Below are 22261 nucleotides of genomic sequence, written 5' to 3' on the forward strand. Positions count from 1 at the left end.
TATTTAGTTGGGTCCTACAAAATTGATTAGTTAGTGAATTGAACCTACGTTTTTGCTCCACAATGTCACCTCCGCATTCCTAGTAGCCGGTGACGTCCTTGATCTTATCAGGCTTCCATCCCAGCTTGCTCAACTGGTCAGGAGTGTCGATGGTCACTTTCTCTTCTTTACCGTGGTGGCTGAACAACGCATGGATTCTGCCATCGATCGTCCACGCAGTCTTCACGCCCGGGTCTCCTTTCACAGCGCGTAAGATGCGACTGCGCAGAGGAGTTAGATCCTCCTCCACGTAAACGGCCTTCCGTGTCTCCTTCTTTCTTAATTCCTTCTTCTTTCTCATAATCTCCTGTCTTGTCTCCCTTCTGACGAACTTCACGATGACCGGTCGGGGCCCCTTGCTCCTCCGAGACTTAGGCAATCGATGGCTTACACTGATGTCACTCCTGTTGACAGTGACACCAATGTCAGCCGCAAGCTGTATCACCTTCTCCGTTGTGTCTTCCCTCGCTGACTCCTCGAGGCCGAAGATGCGGATATTCTCCCGTCGCCCATACTGCTCAAGTCGGTCCACGCGCTATGTGTATTTTTGGCATGCGCGCAGCCATACTGGGTGTATCATCCGACCCCCCCTCCGCACTCCCCCACCCCTCTCCCTACATTAGCACGCGCGCAGAATGAAAAACTGCTTTAGCCAATGGGCGTCTCGTACTGAGTGCGCGAATGCTTGCTAGTGCGCGAACCTTTGTTACAAGTGCGTGATAAACATGTTGCCCGGGGGTGGGGGAGAGCAGGGGGGGTCGGCTGATACACACCATGGCTGCGCCCAGTGCCGTAAAATGTCTGCTGCCCTCAACGAACCCGAATCGGTCAATACACAGCCCAGTCGCTGTACATGGTACGTCGCATAGCGTAACAGCGTCTGGTCGGGCTAGAGGCCCATGGAGAACTGCTCGCTGGCTCGACTGATAGCACATGAAACGGTTCGGTCGCGCTGTGTGCTGGGGCACTAATTTTCATTTTACTCGTCTTTCTCTATCTAGATAATGGCTCATATTAGGAAACTCGTAACAACACCTTGTAGGGTATGTTATCGGCGATTATTTCTTCCGAACGTTCCAGACAGATTCAGTTCTACGTCGGTACTTTCCGGTGTAACAACATGCCGCTCAGGCGGGCACTCAGGAAACGGTAAGCAGTGGTAAAATTGAAATTAGGTCCTAAATAGACACCTAAGAATTAAGAAAGATCGGATGGTAAAACTTGATGTGACAAAGCTTCAAGTAAAGCATTTAGCGGCAAGACTTCCATATGTACCCCCCGCTATGTGTCATGTACATGTATAAGTAACATGAATAAGTTTAGGTGGCTTTGGGATTAGGATTACAGTTCATGAGTTTACTCAGTTTAGGACTAGGGACGGTTAGGGTTAGGGTTAGAGTTAGGGTTAGCTCATACAACAATGTGCAATGTCGGTGTTTAATACTAGTGGGGGGTACATATGGAAGTCTTTCCCATTTAGCTAGGTTTGGTCCATTATTAACGTTACTAGAGTAGGTAGGCGTCTAGACAGAAAGATCCGTCTGTCCGGAGGACTCTTTAATATTTTGCCATTGACGCTGTCCTCCGTATCAGTTCGGGAAACCCACTCACAAGGGGGGCCCCTCCTTATAAGTAACCCGTCCCCCTTATAAGTAACCCTGTCCCCCTTATAAGTAACCCCCGGGGCACCCCTTATAAGGAGTCTCCACGCTTTTTTGCAATGCAACGCGAAAATGAAAGGACTGCGGCAATTCGCTTGATTATGTCCATAAAGCTTCACAAGTTTCCTAGTTACTCACGAAATTTGAGCAAAATCGGTTTGAGGCATCATATCTAAAATCATGGATTTAAATGCGATGTCAAACGACCCATGCGAATGCTGAAATGCGAGCGATTACTGGCGTGAGTGTCGGCAAGCGCGGCGGCGCGGCAATGCTTTAGTGCAGACGTGGCGACTGAGTACGACTCAGTCGCCACGTCTGCACTCAAGCATTGCCGCGCCGCCGCGCCTGGCGACACTCACGCCAGTAATCGCTCGCATTTCAGCATTCGCATGGGTCGTTTGACATCGCATTTAAATCCATGATTTTAGATATGATGCCTCAAACCGATTTTGCTCAAATTTCGTGAGTAACTAGGAAACTTGTGAAGCTTTATGGACATAATCAAGCGAATTGCCGCAGTCCTTTCATTTTCGCGTTGCATTGCAAAAAAGCGTGGAGACTCCTTATAAGGGGTGCCCCGGGGGTTACTTATAAGGGGGACGGGGTTACTTATAAGGGGGACGGGTTACTTATAAGGAGGGGCCCCCCTTGTGAGTGGGTTTCCCGAACTGGTATACGGAGGGGATCCGTGAAGCCAGACGTAGTATCCGCGGAACATTCCCCGACAGATACAGACCGATCTTTCGGTCAAGTAGGCGTCTTGACCGAAAGATCGGTCTGTATCTGTCCGTCGGGGAATGTTCCGCGAAGACTGCGTCTGGCTTCACTGATCCCCTCCGTATGGACAGCGTTAATCGTGGCAAATGAGTCCTCCGGACAGATGGATCTTTCTGTCGGTGCCTCGCAGGCGTCTAACCCAGAGTTACCTAGTCTCACGCAGAATGCGTGAGACTCAAGCATTTAGGGGCCATCTCACGCATGGCACCCATTTTTTTCACGCACCGCGCGAAATCGGCAACTTGGGCCTATAATGTATGAGCATAGCTCAAAAGAAAAGTGATAGTTGCCATTGAAAGTATATTTTCCTTTTGTCTTTCAAAATAAGTAAATAATATAGTCACTTAAGTATGCACCTGATCGCACCATTGAAAGCTAAAAATTGAAAAAGTGCCCTAACGTTACCGTGGGAGGCTACGGGGGGAAAAACCCCTCTCATACCCTCGCTCGCGCGCACATTCGCTCGCCGAGATGCCGAGTCATGAAAATCTCACTCTTAAAAAATTTATGAACTTAGCATCCCTGCTAACCGCAGAAGCGACCCCGACACGTACCGGGCTGTAGTGTTAGTAGAGTGTTTTTACTGGTTACACTGCCCCGCGCCGGCGTTAGTAGGCGTCGAACACGTTACACCTGCACCTGTTAAGTGTTAGTGTTAGTGTTACACTTTTCAGTTTTACAGTAAAATGTAGACGTAGGCCTACTGTACTGTACTATTCTAACGGATTAGGCCTACAGAGAATCCCTATCTGTGACTTTGACTCTTTAGTCTTTGTTGTTGTTTTTTTTTAACTTGGCATTCACAGTGTCTACCTACATTCAACATCTAACGTTAGCTTTCAATTCTAGTATCAGTCCAGGAAACCTTCTGAAGGGGGGGGGGGGGGAGGGGGAGAGCTCCTGGTCATAAGGCCTAAAAGGGCCAAGGGATCCCTCCTTGTGAGCATGGCTAGGCAGACAGAAAAATCCATCTGTGCGGAGGAGTCTTCTATCATTTTTTTACTTTTACGGCTCTCCTCTGATAGGAGGGGATTCAGTGAAGCCAGACGCAGTCTCCACGGTCCGTCTCGTGATCTCACGCATGGCACCCAATTTTCTCCCGCATCGGGAGCATACTGTAAAACGAGAAATGTTCGCGTGCATTTTAATTTCGCGAATTTCGCGAGCGCCAAGATTCGCAAAATTAAAATGCACGCGAAATTTCTTATCTACACTATATGCATTGAACGCAAGAGGCAATTCGCGAAAATTTCTTGCCACGAAAAAGGCCGTCGGCTCCAATTCGCGAAAATTTCGTGCCGCGAATATATCATGTTTTACAGTAGCTTAATTTAAGGATTATGCACTTGTCAATGTAATGACTCACCCCACTACCCCCGGACATGGGTGCGTCATTTCCGCGTTTGGTCCGTCAAATTTGTGACCCGGGTGTGCGTCATTTTCCCAGGTGTGTCCGTCAAATTTTTGACCCAGGTGTTCGTCAAAATCCCATCATTGTCAGTCAAATTTTGACCGAGGTGTGCGTCATGGTACGTCACTTGGCTATGGAAAATAACACGCATTATTCTGGACCGAAGGGTGCGTCATGGTCCGTCACTTGGCTATGGAAACTGCACGCATTTTTGCACGCATTTTTGCACGCAACCAGCACCGGATACACGTACCGCAAGTACAGTGAGCGCTTTCCCGCGGCAAGTGAAAATCAAAGTCGGGAAGCGTTTTGGAATAAGAGGGAAAAATGTTTGCCCGAATCTGGCAAGCAAATGATTTAAAAGCCACATTTTTTCCTCACATTTTCCCTCCAACAAAACCATGAAATATTAAATGCATACGCAAACTCAAACCTGAACGACTGTTTAGCGATGCAATGATTTCAACCTTACTGTCGAACATTTACTTGAAGAAGCCCTAGTGCCTAATGCATATTGCTATGCAACACCAACACTCATGGTATAAAAATTCCATCCCGTCGCACGTACCATTATGTAAATTCTGTCCTGTGGCGCGACAAGATGGAATTTATATTGGAGCATTATAATTTTCTTATGAAAAGAGAATTATTTCATGTAATGTCATGGATACATTATTGAATGTGAGTGACCAACTATCATACAGAAAAAAAAAAAAAAATTGTATCTAAGTTTGTTTTTTTGCACCATACATAGGGTGTCACCACTTTGTCCCCCCCCCCCCCCCCCCCCTCACTTTTTTTTTACCCCGGAAGTGGCACTAGAGATAGAATGAAACCTTGAAGTGTAAGTGCAGTAAGGCCTTTGTTTTTGTGCTGAAAACCTTTTTTTTTTTTTTTTGCTTGTCAGCTGAAGAAACCTTGAAGTGGCATCATAAGTTGGGCTGAAGGCTTTTGTTTTGTTTTGTTTTTTGTTTTTTTTTTGCTTGTTAGCTTATGAAACCCTGAACTGGCACCACAAGTTGCACTGAATCCCTTTTTCTTTTTTGCTTGTTAGCTGATGAAACCCAGAAGTGGGCCCCCACTTTTGAAAACGTGGCGCCGGCCATGGAATGGAACACACTCTACATGTGAGTGTGTGTGTCTAGAACGTACATTAATCTGTAGTACCGTTACTGAATTCAAACACATTTGTACCTAAAGTTCTTCCTGCCCACACACAAATTTTTCACTTTGGCTGAAGGACATATTTTTTACTTTTCACTTGATGTAAACAAGTCATAAAATGAAATAATAAAATGCGAGAGGGACAAATAGGCCCGAATTCACGAAGGTGGTACAAATGAAACCATGGTTTAAACCATGGACAAAAACCATGGAGCGCCAAGTGTTGCACGGAATATTTCGCTACGAAATCAGTCATTTCGTCGATGAAATGATTATTTTGTAACTAAAATGAACATTTCGTCCACGAAATGATAATTTCGTTCACGAAACGGTCGTTTTGTCGACAAAATGACCAATTTCGTAACGAAATATTCGGTGCGACACTTGGCGCTCCATGGTTTTTGTCCATGGTTTAAACCATGGTTTCATTTGTACCAGGGAGGTGGATTCCCACGCACCTTCGTGAATTCGGGCCATAGTGCCAGGCGCATGAACTAGTGGTGACTTCATGGTTTCATATAACAGTAATTTATTTAGTAGTAAAATAAAATTTCTGCCACACACAAAAAATTCCAGTGTTGCTCTGGCTAAATTTATTTGATTTTAATGCCAACTGTTCTCTTTTGTGATCTATTAAAGCTATTATGTATCTGACCAAGAAATGATATATTTTGTTGTTTTGTCTTTTTCTGTTCCATTCTCTTTTTCTTTGCCTTTTAGCATCAGTTGGAGTGGACATTGGCTTCCCACCCCCTAGCATATGCAGACGGAGAGTACTCAGAGAGAGAGCTGCTGTTATTCAGGAACAGAGAAAGAAAGAGGATTTAGAGGCTCAGGCTCGCCACAGGACTTGTAAGCATTGAGTGACATTTTGTAAAGGGTTTTACTCAATACTTGAGCAGTTACTGCAAGTGTGATGAATGTGTATTGTATGATAGCCTGTTTGGGGTGTGAAGTATTATGATTGTATTGCACCTCTGTTGGTCCGATTAAAGGTGTTTTTTAAACCACACCATAGTAATCATTTCCTTCATTATAAAAATAAAGTGAATGCCCATGTAAATTTGGGTGCGCCCCAAGAGCTAGACTCACGAATCAAACAGACCACAAGGCCCACGAGTTGGACATGAATGAAATACCCTGTAGGCTCACGAGGTATACTATCCACCCTAACCCTAACCAACACTAGGCATATAAAGCCCACTAGTATTTAGCTCGTGGGCCCATTTTACTTATCGTCTAGCTCGTGGCCTATATATTCAAATTGAAATTGAAATTCATTTATATTCCACATAGTGGACATTAACAGGTATAACATCTGATATAGGGCCTACAGATTTATATGAAAACCGATCTGATTGAAGTAATATATGTCAAAAAACAGTTGTTGCCTGTCACACGAGTCATGCCAAAAAAATGGTAATTTTGTTGAAGATGTGGTCTGAGCCCAATTTTTCTACCCAACCATATACATTGCTGTAGTCCAAATGAGAACTGAAAATAAATGTTAAAGAACCAGTTTAGAAATAGTAAACCAAAGAAAGACAGATTTTAAATAGTAAAATTGCCATGCAAGACGGAATGCAGTGGCTGATGAAGTCTATTTGTGGCTGATGCTGAAAAAAGCAAAGTCCATGTCCATGTAACATACAGTCCATGTAACGTACATTCACCACTAAGGCTAAAAATGGTTAAAAACACAGTGTTCAATAGAATTTAAGGGCTGCTTCTATCTTTTCTGATACAATTTAAAGCCATTCAGTTGCAAAACAAATTTTCATTGAGCATTGATTATATGACCTTCATATATATTGTACATGTATAGATGTCATCCCAGTGTGACTTACATTCACAACAAAATTTTCATTTTGGCATAAATGCTAGTATATACTGCTTGTTTGAAACGATTTGGGGCAAAGTTCTCTCATTTAACAGAACTTTTTCAAAGATCTATTTGAGGTAATGGACACTGAATAAAGACAATAACCCAACATCTCTGAAATGTGCTTGTGTACCTTTGAAATATCTCCATTAGCAGTGTACTGCACTGATCCTGCACCACATGCATAGGTAGCATGTATTTGTGACAGTGACATCTAAATCTTGATTGATAGTCCAATATCACATACTGTAAAACGAGGAATTTTCGCATGCACTTTAATTTCGCGAATTTCGCGAGCGCCAAGATTCACGAAATTAAAATGCACGCGAAAGTTCTTGTTTACACTATATGCATTGAACTCCTGTGGCACTTCGCGAAAATTTCATGCCACGAAAAAGGCTGTCAGCTACAATTTGCGAAAATTTCATGCCGCGAATATATCATGTTTTACAGTACATCATTATGCCTGTAGTTGTTATTAGATCATGATTTTGTTAATTTGACTATTTTCAATTGTTTGTCAAACTTTGCACTGTTATTTATGTTAGGACCTTGATTATAAAAAATAAAAAATATTTAATAAAAATAACTCATGCAGATAACGCCATCCTCACGAACTAGATTTTGATGGATGAACATGGAAGTACATGTACACGGTAGTATTTTTGTGTGGAAACCTTCAGTACAATAATTTTTTATTATTATTAGTGAGGATACCCCTAGACAAGGTGACAGAGGTTTGGGAGAAGACAAGTGGCCCTTACCACATCAGGGCTGTCGCCCATCACTACAACATCTTCAAAGATATGTTTGATGGGGCAGACTTTGTGCCCTTTGTCCCCGTAAAGATTGCCTATCAGCTTGGTCAGTCGGAATTTTCATCTGTGTACCGGGGAAATGTCATCACTCCTTCAGAGGTATGTACACGTTGTATTTGAGGTGTATTATTTCATGGGGATAATGTCTGAGAAAATAACAGCATCATCAAATGAGTTTCTTCACATTGTGGATGTGAGCAGTAATGAATTGCCACCATTCATTTTGATAAATAATATCCACAGCAGGGCTGCACACTCACCCATTTTCTCTACTGGTCTGACCTGTCCCTATCAGACCTGTAGGTACCCAGTTTTTGTCGAGCCCACCGGAGGTGAGGGGAGACTAAGGGATCGCCTGCGGCGTCTGTCCGTCCGTTGTCCGTCCGTCCGTCCGTCGTCTGTCCGTAACGCTACAAAAACTTCAATAACTCTTTACTCTGAGCTTCAATTGCAATCAAACTTCGAGGGAAGAGGGGTCATACACAGTTTCACATTTTACCAGATATGAAGGTCACTTCAAGGTCAAAGCCCACAGGCAGGGGTCAATGAACTTTAGGGCCCAATGTTAAGTTTTTATGGCGCGTTTCTATTATACGGGTCGTAACTTTTGATCCATAACTCCATTTGTGACCAAACTTGGATGGTAGATGTCCCTTGGGGAGTGGATGGTCACCACAAGGTCAAAGGTCACAAGCAGGGGTCAACGAACTTTTAGAGCCCACTGTTAGTTTTTATGGCGCATTTCTATTATGGGTCATAACTTTTGATCCATAACTCCATTTGTGACTTAACTTGGATGGTAGATGTTCCTTGGGGAGTGGATGGTCACCAAAAGGTCAATGGTCACAAGCATGGGTCAACGAACTTTCAGAGCCCAATGTTAAGTTTTTATGGCGCATTTCTATTATGGGTCATAACTTTTGATCCATAGGTCCATTTGTTACCAAACTTGGATGGTAGATGTCCCTTGGGGAGTGGATGGTCACCACAAGGTCACACGCAGGGGTCAACAAACTTTAAGGGCTCAATGTTAAGTTTTTGATAATAATAATAATAGTGGCTACTTGTATAGCACACAGGTCCACTTTTCAGTGCTCATGGCGCTTCAAAAATGAAGAGATATATATTTACATACATACATATTCAAACATTTCAACAGAGAAGAAAATGGTAAACAAAAACAAATATATAACAAATAAAGAATACAACATATACCAATTAAAAATACAATATTTTTATGGCACGTTTCTTTTTTGCCATAAATTTTTACTCTTTTATATCCCTTTTTATCTGTTATCTTTTTATGCCGCCGCCAACGAAGTGGCCGGAGGCATTATGTTTTCGGATCGTCCGTACGTCCGTCTGTCCGTACGTCCGTCCCGTTTTGTTTTTGTCGATATCTCAAGAACCGTGAGGTGGTTTTGCATCAAACTTGGTATGAGGGTATATCCTGGGGGGATGATACTTTGTTTGGATTTTAGGGTCACGGGGTCAAAGGTCAAAGGTCACAGGTTATTTTGTGAAAAAGTGGAAATTTCATGTTTTTCTCCATATCTCGCAAATGGTTCAAGGTATCTTCATGGAACTTAGTATATATGCATGTACCGATGGGCAGTGATTATCTAGGGAAGTTGGGGGTCATGGGTCAAAGGTCAGGGGTCAAGGTCAAGGTCAACTCCTCAAAATATCACTACTTTCCTTATATTTATGCAGTGCCTGAAGGATATTTTTTAACTTGATGTATGCATGTATAACTCAATATATATTCTGTGGGAAGTTTCTTGCCAAAAGGTCAAAGGTCAAGTGAAAGTACTAAATTGCACTTCTTCCTCCATATCTCAAAAGTAACTCAAGGTATTATCATGAAACTTACATATTTATGCATGTTCTACCTAACAGTGATTCTCTTTGGAACTGTGAGGTCAAAGGTCAAAGGCCAGGTTTAGATAATACTATTTTACCATTTGATACTGAAATTATACTTTTTCTCAATACCTTGAAAATTACTTAATGCATAAACATATAAAAAGGTCAAAAGTCAAGTAAAAATCATCAGTTCCCCCAAATACCTGTACTCTGACGTTTTAATCATTCATCCATTTGAACCTAGTTCTAGGAAAGTGAACATTCAGCACATTTGTGGCAAACCTGTCATTTTAATATTTTGCCAATTGTGTGAAACTGTCATCACACATTGTCGAGACATTGTACTATAGACCTATTAGGAGAACCATGCATTATGGCGGAGGCATACACCAGTCGCCGTAGCGACATTTCTAGTTTTTAGCTCACCTGAGCCAAAGGCTCAAGTGAGCTATTGCGATCGCCCTTCGTCCGGCGTCCGTCGTGCGTCGTGCGTTGTCCGTCGTCCGTCGTGCGTCGTGCGTAAACTTTTTACATTTTTAGCTCACCTGAGCCAAAGGCTCAAGTGAGCTATTGCGATCGCCCTTCGTCCGGCGTCCGTCGTGCGTCGTCCGTCGTCCGTCGTCCGTCGTCCGTCGTCCGTCGTGCGTCGTGCGTAAACTTTTTACATTTTCATCTTCTTCTTGAAAACCCCATGACCGATTTTCATCAAACTTGGCAGGTAGCATCCCTAGGGGGTTAGGAACTCAATTTGTTAAAATGGGCACCATGCCCCACCCAGGGGGCCCCCAGGGGGGCCCAAACCCCCCAAAATTAAGGAATCTGTAAAAATCTTCTTCTCTAGAACCAGAAGTGATAGAGCTAAGTTAATACTATGAGTTAGTACATTGATGACTGTAGTTTCAAGTTTGTTCATGGCAGAATCAGGGGTGCCCCCCTTGGGACCCAGGGGAGGGGGGTGGGGAAGGGTTCTAATGGGGCCTAAATTGTACATTTTCATCTTCTTCTTGAGAACTCCATGACCCATTTTCACCAAACTTGGCAGGTAGCATCCCTAGGGGGTTAGGAACTCCATTTGTTAAAATGGGCACCATGACCCACCGAGGGGGCCCCCAGGGGGCCCAAACCCCCCAAAATTAAGGAATCCGCAAAAATCTTCTTCTCTAGAACCAGAAGTGATAGAGCTAGGTTAATACTATGAGTTAGCACATTGATGACTGTAGTTTCAAGTTTGTTCATGGCAGAATCAGGGGTGCCCCCCTTGGGACCCAGGGGGGGGGGGGGGGGGTGAGGAGGGGTCCTAATGGGGCCTAAATTGTACATTTTTATCTTCTTCTTGAGAACCCCATGACCCATTTTCACCAAAGTTGGCAGGTAGCATCCCTAGGGGGTCAGGATCTCAATTTGTTAAAATGGGCACCATGCCCCGCCCAGGGGGCCCCCAGGGGGCCCAAACCCCCCAAATGAAGGAATCTTTAAAAATCTTCTCTAGAATCAGAAGTTATAGAGCTGAGATAATACTATGAGTGAGTACATTAATGACTGTAGTTTCAAGTTTGTTCATAGGAGATCCAGGGGTGCCCCTCTTGGGGGTGGGGGGGGGGGGGTGGTTGGAAGGGTCCAAATGGGGGCCTGAATTGTACATTTTCATCTTCTTCCTGAAAACCTCATGATGGATTTTTGTCAAACTTGGCAGGTAGCATCCCTAGGTGGTCAGGATCTCAATTTATCAAACTGGGCACCATGCCCCACCCAGAGGGCCCCAGGGGGCCCCAATTCCCCCAAATTAAGGAATCTTGAAAAAATTGGGCCCTTATTGTACATTTTCATCTTCCACTTGAGAATGCCTCGTCAAATTTTGGTAGAGCTGTGAATAATTTAGATTAGTGACTGCGTAAAAGGTGAACTTGCGATACTCAGGTGAGCGCTAGACCCGCGGGTCTCTTGTCATCTTCTTCTTGAAAACCCCAAGACTGATTTTCATCAAACTTGGCAGGTAGCATCCCTAGGAGGTTAGGAACTCAATTTGTTGAAATGGGCACCATGCCCCACCCAGGGGGCCCCCAGGGGGGCCCAAACCCCCCAAAATTAAGGAATCTGTCAAAATCTTCTTCTCTAGAACCAGAAGTGATAGAGCTAAGTTAGTACTATGGGTTAGTACATTGATGATTGTAGTTTCAAGTTTGTTCATGGCAGAATCAGGGGTGCCCCCTTGGGACCCAGGGGAGGGCGGTGGGGAGGGATTCTAAAGGGGCCTAAATTGTACATTTTCATCTTCTTCTTGAGAATCCCATGACCCATTTTCACCAAACTTGGCAGGTAGCATCCCTAGGGGGTTAGGAACTCAATTTGTTAAAATGGGCACCATGCCCCACCCAGGGGGCCCCCAGGGGGCCCAAACGCCCCAAAATTAAGGAATCTGTCAAAATTTTCTTCTCTAGAACCAGAAGTGATAGAGCTAAGTTAATACTATGAGTTTGTACATTGATGACTGCAGTTTCAAGTTTGTTCATGGCAGAATCAGGGGTGCCTCCCTTGGGACCCAGGGGAGGGGGTGAGGTGGGGTCCTAATAGGGCCTAAATTGTAAATTTTTATCTTCTTCTTGAGAACCCCATGACCCATTTTCACCAAACTTGGCAGGTAGCATCCCTAGGGGGTTAGGATCTCAATTTGTTCAAATGGGCACCATGCCCCACCCAGGGGGCCCCAAGGGGGGCCCAAACCTTCAAAATGAAGGAATCTTTAAAAATCTTCTCTAGAATCAGAAGTTATAGAGCTAAGATAATACTATGAGTGAGTACATTAATGACTGTAGTTTCAAGTTTTTTCATAGGAGATCCAGGGGTGCCCCTCTTGGGGGCAGGGGGGGGGGGGGTGGGTTGGTTGGGAAGGTCCAAATGGGGGCCTGAATTGTACATTTTCATCTTCTTCCTGAAAACCTCATGATGTATTTTCGTCAGACTTGGCAGGTAGCATCCCTAGGGGCTCAGGATCTCAATTTATGAAAATGGGCACGATGCCCCACCCAGAGGGCCCCAGGGCCCCAATCTCCCCAAATTAAGGAATCTTAAAAAACTTGGGCCCTTATTGTACATTTTCATCTTCTACTTGAAATGCCTGGTCAAATTTTGGTAGAGCTGTGAATGATTAGTGACTGCGTGAAAGGTGAACTTGCGATACTCAGGTGAGCGCTAGACCCGCGGGTCTCTTGTTATCTGTTGTATCCCGCAAATGGGCGAGACACATTATGGCACTTGCCTTGCTTCACTTTTTAGCTCACGTGAGCCAATGGCTCAAGTGAGCTATTGCGATCGCTCTTCGTCCGGCGTCCGGCGTGCGTCGCGCGTCGTGAGTAAACTTTTTTACATTTTTATCTTCCTCTTGAGAACCCCATGACAGATTTTCACCAAACTTGGCAGGCAGCTAGGGGGCTAGGATCTCAATTTGTTCAAATGGGCACCATGCCCCACCTGGGGGCCCCCAGAAGGGCCCAAACCCCCCAAAATTAAGGAATCTTTTAAAAATCTTCTCTAGAACCAGAAGTGATAGAGCTAAGTTAATTCTATGAGTTGGGACATTGATGACTTAAGTTTCAAGTTTGTTCATGGCGGAATCAGGGGTGCCCCCTTTGGGACCCAGGGGAGGGGGATGGGAGGGGTCCTCATGGGGCCCAAATTGTACATTTTCATCTTTTTCTTGAAAATGCCATGATGAATTTTTACCAAACTTGGCAGGTAGCATCCCTAGGGGGATAAAATTTCAATCCCATCATATGGGCACCATGCTCCAACTGGGGGGCCCCAGGAGGCCTAGATTGGGGCCAAATTGTAAAGTTTCATCTTTTTCTTGAAAATCCCATAATGAATTTTCACCAAACTTGGCATGTAGCATCCCTAGGGGGATAGAATCTCAATCCCATCATATGGACACCATGCTCCACCTGTGTGTGTGTGTGGGGGGGGGGGGGGGGCAGGGGGCCTATATTGGGGCCAAATTGTAAATTTTCATCTTTTTCTTGAAAATCTCATGGTGAGTTTTCACCAAGCTTGGCAGGTAGCATCCCTAGGGGGATAGAATCTCAATTCCATCAAATGGGCACCATGCCCCACCTGGGGTCCCCCAGGGGGCCCAACCCACCCCCAGTAAGGAAGCTTGAAAGATTTTCTCTAGAACCAGAAGTGATTGAGCTAAGTTAATACAATGAATCAGTATATTGATGACTATTGTTTCAAGTTTGTTCATAGCAGAATCAGGGTCCCCCCCCCCCCCCCCCCCGAACCCAGTGGGGTGGGATGAGTCCAAATGGGGACTTAAGTTGTACATGTTCATATTCTTCTTGAAAACCCCTTGATGAATATTCACCAAACTTGGCAGGTAGCATTCCAGGGGATTAAGATCTCAATTTGTCATACCCCCGCCACACATTGTGTGAAGGGGTATATGTGACCGTGCATCACAAAACAAACAAAAAGTCACACACACTGATTTTGTGTGAGGACTGAAAATAGGTAAAATGGGTCAACCTAGCCGATCTTGACTTTTTCATATTTTCTGAAAGAGCAAGTCTTCTTCTACATTATACTAAAACTCGGGATCATAAAATGGGCAGGAAAGTGTGGTTTTTAGCAGTTTATCTCGGACATTTTTTGATAGAATAGTGTGATTAGGTATGTCCTTAGAGTCCACTTTTCGTTTCATAAAATCCTTGTACACTTTCTTTACTTTCAACTGTAATAACTTTTGAAAGGATGATGCTACTGCTTTGAAAATTGACATTAATTATGGACAGAATGTGTTAATAAGGCATGCTCAATTTCAGTATAATCTGATAATCCCTTCATTGTTTTTACTCCAGTGGTTTACATCCTGTATTTTGTCCAATTCACCGCACAGCCAGCACGGTTTGGTGAAGATTAAGCGCTTGAATAGACACTGTACAGTCAGACCGCAACACCCTGAAAAACCTTCGCATTTATGGTACGCGTATGCATGGACCTCGCGGACATGAATACGTAATGAGCTGGAAGACCACATTTTTAGAGTCCCTGTAAATCTAAACGACATTACCAATCTACATGATTTATACATCCATAAAAAGCTGAAAAGTTGTACTTTGATGGCATCCGACCACTTGAAAGGTTGTGACATATAAAATATACTGAACAAGGAAATTATAAAACATAAAATTTGCATATTTTTCATTTTTCTTATGGGGTACAGAACAATGAAATAAACGTGGACCAAAATGGAAGAGGTATGAAATGAAAGAGGAAATATCATACTATGAAAATGTAATGACTTCATGTGGACTGATTCTTAGAACGGGTCAGGTGATCGAATAAATCATTGCGTTGTACAATTAATTTTTGACGAGATTTCAGTTTGCCGCGAATACGCGTTTCTGATTGGTTAATTCCCTCTGAGTGGAGAGTTGAACGGCGCGGAAGGACAGTAAACGTGTACTGTACATACAGTAATACTCTGTGTGTAGATGAAAGTGTAGGACCCTATGTGTGTGTGTGCGCGCGCACAATGTATGTATATGCGCTCGGGTTCAGGCAACTGCAACTGAGATCTCCACGTAAACAACAAGAACAACACTCCACTCTGATCTACAGCTCAACTTTGGCTTGGATTTTGTTTACTCAACTAGATACAGTAACTGTTGCATTGATGAATAGCTTATTATTAATCAATAATAAAAGATCTAGATCACTTACTTTGCACACATAGTTCTTTGGGGCTCTCTATTGTGTATTACAATAATTATTCCATATCAATCCACTGTATACATCACTGAGTAATCTAACTAATGATACCCTGGGAGCGCATGAGCATGCATGTATCTCAAATTGCCACACCACGATTTTTACTCGACGAGACTTTCAATTTTTATAGTTTTCTAAGCGAGGGACCAATTCAGTTCTTACTGTGCTATTATAACAAGAATCTCTAGAACGTTGGATATCAGTAATGAGGTGATTCAATCTTGGAACGGGTCGGGTGATCAATAAATAGAAAGCCTTGTCATAATCTGTCTTAGGATCGTTTTAAAAATGTCAGTAGGATGTAGTGATAAGAATGATGGTATCATAAGTTCATTTTACGTGATGTAAGCATTAAAAGATGTGATTTATATAAAATATTCACAAATCATGTCAATTAGTCACAGAGAGTAGATCTTAATGTCGTCCGTAAGTGAATCTCGTCGACCATGCATTTCGTCTCTGAATATCTCGCAGAATCTCGGGTGCCGAGAAGGACATGCGCAAAAACCTGTGCGTACGATAAATTTTTGATTTGAGCTCATTAACAGCCACGTTGCGGTCTGACTGTGTACTTCAGAGCCTCTTTTCTCAGTTCACACTTTTCCTGAGTATGTGCTATCTTTCCAATATTTAGATAGGTTAGGAGAGTCCATTTGATTTGAGTTATGTATCATTTTAAAGCTTAGAATCTGCTCTTTCAGAATATGCTCTTAACTAAAATTTCATGTCTGGCGACTTTCTGTTTGTTTTGTGGTGCAGGGTCACATATAGGAATCACCGTGACCGGTCATTGGTCGGGCGGGCGGTTGGTCTGTTGCAAATTCTTGCGTCGCGAACTCCTCCTACAGTTTTGAAGCAATTTAAATGAAACTCAGGGTAAATGATGATATTGAGGTATAGATGTGCAAGACATTTTTTTTTGTGTTTGTCGGACAATGCTTTGCCATGATAACCATAATTTTACCAAAACCTTGTGGATTGAATAACTTCCATAGTATTTAAGCAATCAATTTCAAAATTGGTATCTATGATGATCTATAGGTGTAGTTATGCAAGACACTCTTTGTTTTTGTACTTGGCAAAGTGTTGCCATGGTAACCGCATGTTTTCTTCGAAGTCTTGTGGAGTGAACAATTTCCACAGTTTTGAAGCAATTGAAATCAAATTTGGTAGGCATTATGGCCTTGAGGCATAGATGTGGAACACATAATTTTTGTGTTTATCGCACAAAGCGTTGCCATGGTAACCATAATTTTACCAAAACCTTGTGGATTGAATAGCTTCCACATCATTTAAGCAATTAAGATCAAATTTAGTATGTATGATGATCGGGAGATGTAGTTATGCAAGACACCAATGTGTTAATATAAGAAAAATGTGTTGCCATGGTAACCACTCATTTTTTTATCAAATTGAACCATTTAATCTATGAAGGCGAAATTTGGTGTGTATGATGCTCTTTAAGTGTAGTTTTGCAAAATGTCCTTTGTATTTGTATCGGCCAATGCGTTGCCATGGTAACTGCATGTTTGTTTTTTTTAATCCTGTGGAGTGAAATTCTTCCACAGTTTTCAAGCAATTGAAACCAAATTTGGTAGGCATTATGGCCCTGAGGTATAGATGTGGAACACATGATTTTTGTGTTTGTCACACAAAGCGTTGCCATGGTAACCACAATTTTACCAAAACCTTGTAGATCGAATAACTTTTCCATCATTCAAGCAATTAAAGTCAAATTTAGTATGTATCGTGATCTAGAAGTGTAGTTTTGCAAGACACCAATGTGTTAGTTTAAGGAAAATGGGTTGGCATGGTAACCACTCATTTTTGTATATAAAAAAAAAACGTTCAAGCTATGAAGGTCAAATTTGGTGTGTATGATGGTCTTTAAGTGTAGTGATGCTGGGGGAAAGCTTGTTTCCATTTGCTGTAAGTTTTATACTCAGTGTCAACTCTGTAATTGTACAGTAAACTAAAATTATTCTGTTTCTAATTCGGTGTATGCACAAGCTTGGTATTAGGGTCATTCCATGGGGTTGGGTCTTCTCTAGGTTTTCATGTTGTGTAGGGAATAAAAGTCATATTCTGAAAAATTTATCAAATAAATGTCTGTGGTTTGCAGTTATTCTTGGAGACAAATGTGTGAAGAATTATTTGATGAAAAAAAAACAAGCCTGTGTACAAATGTATTTTGTCTATGACTGTTTCACTGATGATGTCCCATGGTTTTTTGTGGTTTATGTTGTGACATAAATATATGCCGTTTTCATGGCAATGTAAAACAGGAATATACAACCTTTCAGCATTATGCCTATCATAATTAAGAGAGGCAAGGTGACTTCTACAAAGACTACAAGGCACATAAACATTTGTAACAAAATAAGAACACCAGAGCATCTTCAAGCAACCTCATACCTATGTTACAAACGATGTCCATGGCAATTTTTGTTGTAACATAGGTATAGCATGGTTTTACATACACTTCCAATCATAATATGATTAGAAACTTTATTTCTATAATGAGATTTATATTTCAGGAGTATTCTTATCTAAAAATTAGCATCAAAATCCTCCAAATAAACGAGAAAATACGGAACATATCACTGTACTTCAGTGCAATGTCCGGCCTCTTCGTGTAACGTAGGTAAGGAAAGACGCGTCTCGCGATAAAAAGAAGAGCTACTAACTTCAGCAATCATATTCATGTCACTGGCAGTCCTCCCCCAATGGCAGAAAAACTACTCACAGCCAATATACACCTACCTGGACAGCGCAAGATCTGTTTTTCTGCCGTTGTCCATGTAACGTAGGTACAGGAGTTTTAATGTTTCTGATGTCAATTGGTAAGCTTTTACGCTATTTTATGAAAATAATAACATTTGTCATATTCTGTAACTCTATTAGAGAAAAAAAAAACGACATCTAAACCTCTGAACTGGCCAAAAATACGGTGGATGATGATACTGTAGTCCCACATACTGAGATATTTGTTACAGGTTCATGTTCATAATTTTGATTGGCAAATTTTCTGTCCATGCCGGTCTCTGCAAAAGGAGCATATATTCCTCTCTTAGAAAACCATACAAAAGTATATCAGTGTATCTTCACTGCAATATAAAATTGTTTTACCTCCCGATTATTGTGAATTTTTGGACCCTTTTGTCATTAGGTATCTACCAAGGTAGACGTGCTAGAGTTAGTATTAATCACTATATACTAGTTGGAAAACGTAGATGTCCAGACTGCATCTGAACTAGAGAAATAGAGTTTGCCTTATTTTGCTGGTGATATTGAGGGAACTAGGAGCTGTGAAATTCTTTCTCTTTAACAGATTTACTTCGAAAATGTCAATGTTTTCCTTCCAAGATTTCACTGACCTGTTAGATGCTCTGATGAACTTGTTAACATTTCACAAGGATTCACCATTTCCATTCCATGTTCACCCACTGTGAAGTCTCAAAGCTAAAATGCCAGTGTCCTTTTCAGTTTGGGTGGGTAGTGGGTAGGAAAGGCTTCAATAAAATTATGAACCCCAATCACAATTGGACTATTATTGCTCTACACTATCATTCAAAAAGAGGGCGACAATTTCGATGGGGGATGAATACAAAATAGGGCCTAGTATTATTTTGGGAGTCTATTAAGGACCATAACCGTAACCGTAACCCTGACCCTAGCCCTAACCTTAGCTAGGACACTGGGGGCAGCGACCTGCCCTTCCTAGCTTACATCTGAAAACAAGTTTTTAGAGTATGAAAATGATATTTTCCTATGTTTTACATGCTATATTATCATTATTAATATTTACATCATTTTTTAAGCATAACCCATTTTTTTTTTTTCAATTTTGGTGGGAGGTACACATGGAACTCTAGCTAATGGGTATGCCAAGCAAGGTAGAAATGTAAGCAAAATTGTTAAAATTATTTAATTCCATTCATAAACACACAGATACATCAACAGGAATATATAGTCAACCCCGACAAAAATTTTCTTTTAATTTTTTTATTCTATTTCTCTTTACACCTTTTGTTCAGTTTGTTGATGAATCTGCCATGGCTCCTCCTCTGCCACCGCTACGTGTTAAACTACATGAAAGAGTGAAAAGGACACATCCACAGCACTCCCCAAACAGAGAGGAAGCCGACAAAGCAACACCCAAGAAGAGCATATGTAACAAACTAGACAAGAAGAAAACTGCACAGAGGGAAAATGGACAGAAGAAAAATAAAAATCGAGGGCTAAATGGACATTGGACAAAAGAGCAGAAATTAATTTCAAACAAAGAACATGGAGAAGACAAGAAGACTTGTCTGATTTCTCTTTATTAGTTTTCTTAATTAGTTGACAACTAGTTGATGATGTTGTTAGTGTATATTAGGTCAAATTGTGTAAAGCTTCACTTTCTTCTTCTTCTTCTGATTTAAAGTCTGCCTTCTTTCATACCAGAGTTACAAAGAATTGAAGTCTGTGTAACATAGGTATTGTTCCACAGGTGTGCAGTAGATATAATTCCAAGGAACTGTTACAATAGTGTTATTTGTGGGAACATACATAAAGTCTATATGTGTAGGTTTTAACATCTCACACCACAATAAAGGAAATCAGTTGATATGTCGTAGTGTACCTATGTTACAAAGACATACTGTCCGTGTAACATAGGTAGTACACCGTGGGCGAGGTTGTTGTCTGAAAACCCCTGATTATAACAATAAAATCATGTTTTCACTTGAATACCCATGCAAATCACTTGCTTCAATTGTGGTGCTTTTAAGAATATTATCATTGTGTCACTCTTGAAGAAAAAGTTAACCTTTGATTGAAATTGTTAATGGTTTGTAGAAGAAAACATGTTAATAAAAGTGGCTTGCAGTTGACATCAGAACATACAATCTTACTAATAATGATCTCATGCACCTGTTAAATAACATGTTGATGTGCTATGGATGAAAAAAACGTGGATGTGTTCATTGTTATCATTTCAGAACACAAAATTATGAATGATGTCAACAAATGAAGTCCGTGTAACATAGGTATTCTGCCATACCTGTTTACCCATGCTGACTGAAAGTGTGCGAAGTAATAAACAGATTTCTAGTGGAATAAGTTGAAGAATGGGAGTAACAAATCAGGGGGGAAAAGGAAATTTCAGTTTACCCAACTTGAATTTTCAACTTGTATGTCACAATTTCAGTCCCAACCCCATGGAATTACCCATTAACGTCATTGCCCTCATGACATCACATACTATAAAGCAACACTAGGGGCGGGGGTATTAAAGGTGCATGGTCCCGGTGTTTTAGTCAAATGCGTACGCGGGCGCACGGAGCAAGTTTCCTATAGAGACCTACGCTGTCGACTCCTCTTTGGCGCTTACGCTTTGGCCCACTTCCCCGAGTCCGAAGAAGTCCGATCCACTGTAGTTGGTGGTCCGATCACAGTTCGGCTCATGATTCGGCTGAGGGGGATGACAGCTTTAGCAAACTTCTTTTGTGATGTCATAATAACAAGCACATTATGCACGCACCCTGGCATTACTACAGACTGCACGATGCGCAGAGAAGACAACGAAGGCAACGTTACTTAGCAACACCTACGCACTTTACTCTTGATGACAGCTCAACTTCGGTAATCTTCGTATCAATGCTAACGGTGATCGGCAGTGTCATCAACAGCGCCCTCTGCACTACCGGGACTATGCCCCTTTAATCACCTTCAGTGATAATTCTAGTTTTACCAGTATTAGACATTATCTAGGCCTACTTTGGCGCACCATAGCAATAAACCAGACCGTTGCCGTTACCGTGTCTGGTGTAAATGCGCTCTAAGCGTGCTTGTGCGGCTGATTGATAGAGCTCCCAACAATTTCTAATGCCCGGTGCCCGACGGTTCTAATTTCTAGCAATTTCTTTACCGGCAGCGCTCACCAGCTGGCTTGATTTCACTCAAGCTAAATAGCTACCAGTACCGTAAGTGGCATGCACACAAAAGAGTTCATAATATGATTATGTACCTGACTAAGTTTGTATATTACGACACAAAGTAAAACCTAAATGAAATATTGACCATGCTTGCACGTCTAACCGTTGGCTTTAGATCTATGTCATGTAGGCCTACGTGATTACGAGTAGCTAGGGTTCTGCAGAGTTAGCTTCTGGTTCTAGTTCAAGGAGAGCGCCTATATAGGCCTACGAGCCGTTAGAGAGGTGAGACTGAAGTCCAAAAGTGCAAGTAGAAGTCTAAAAAGATGACATCTGTATACTTACTAGTAATTCTAAGCAAGATGGATTCAATAAGAAAAAAAAAATTGCAAAAATTATAACCAACTTGTACCTGATTCTGTGACGAAGAGACTTTGCCTCCTACGCAGATCATGCGGAATTCACGCTTTGAACCACGGCACTGCGTAGCAACAGCGCATCAGCGTAGGGCTGATGTGTTCCTTGCATGACGTCATAATTTTCGGTCCCCGAAATTTTGCCATCATATCGGGTTCTGGCGGTCAGAAAAGGGTCTCAAAACACCATCTCTCCGTCGTTCTAGAGATGTTTTCACGTTCTGAAACTTAATTATTCATATTCCTACAGACTTAAGCTTTCCAAAATGTATAATTTACTCTATTTATGAATATCAACCTATTTTTTGTGTGATGACTACTTTAAAACGAGCAAGACTAATATCAAATTATGATTTTTGCTACATTGTATTTTGTTTTCTGTCACACAGTCAGCAGAGCCTCCAACAGTCAAATTTGAAGACAAAGACAGTAGCCTATGGACTCTTTTGATGACAAATCCAGGTCAGATATACTGTAGACTGTAATGTAATATGAGGTATGACCCTTAGATCATAAAGCCAAGGTCTCACAGCTTTC

At 42.0% G+C, this 22261-nt stretch overlaps 1 protein-coding gene across 1 annotated transcript in view; it reads left to right on the forward strand.

Annotated features, from left to right (window-relative positions):
• Positions 1–1159: 1159 nt before the first annotated feature.
• LOC139714628 (large ribosomal subunit protein mL38-like) overlaps positions 1160–22261 on the forward strand; it is a gene marked incomplete at its 3' end in the record, with an annotated part of 38427 nt that continues 17325 nt past the window's right edge. Inside the window, exons 1-5 of the mRNA XM_071626308.1 lie at positions 1160–1188; positions 3506–3597; positions 5776–5907; positions 7646–7854; positions 22114–22186. Coding sequence (XP_071482409.1) covers positions 1160–1188; positions 3506–3597; positions 5776–5907; positions 7646–7854; positions 22114–22186 — 535 coding nt within the window. The remainder of the gene's footprint in view (positions 1189–3505; positions 3598–5775; positions 5908–7645; positions 7855–22113; positions 22187–22261) is intronic.

The sequence above is a fragment of the Diadema antillarum genome, unplaced genomic scaffold (genome assembly GCF_040938485.1).
Source record: "Diadema antillarum isolate AM-2024a unplaced genomic scaffold, OU_Dant_1.0 seq00002352_RagTag, whole genome shotgun sequence".
Classification (NCBI taxonomy): Eukaryota; Metazoa; Echinodermata; class Echinoidea; order Diadematoida; family Diadematidae; genus Diadema; species Diadema antillarum.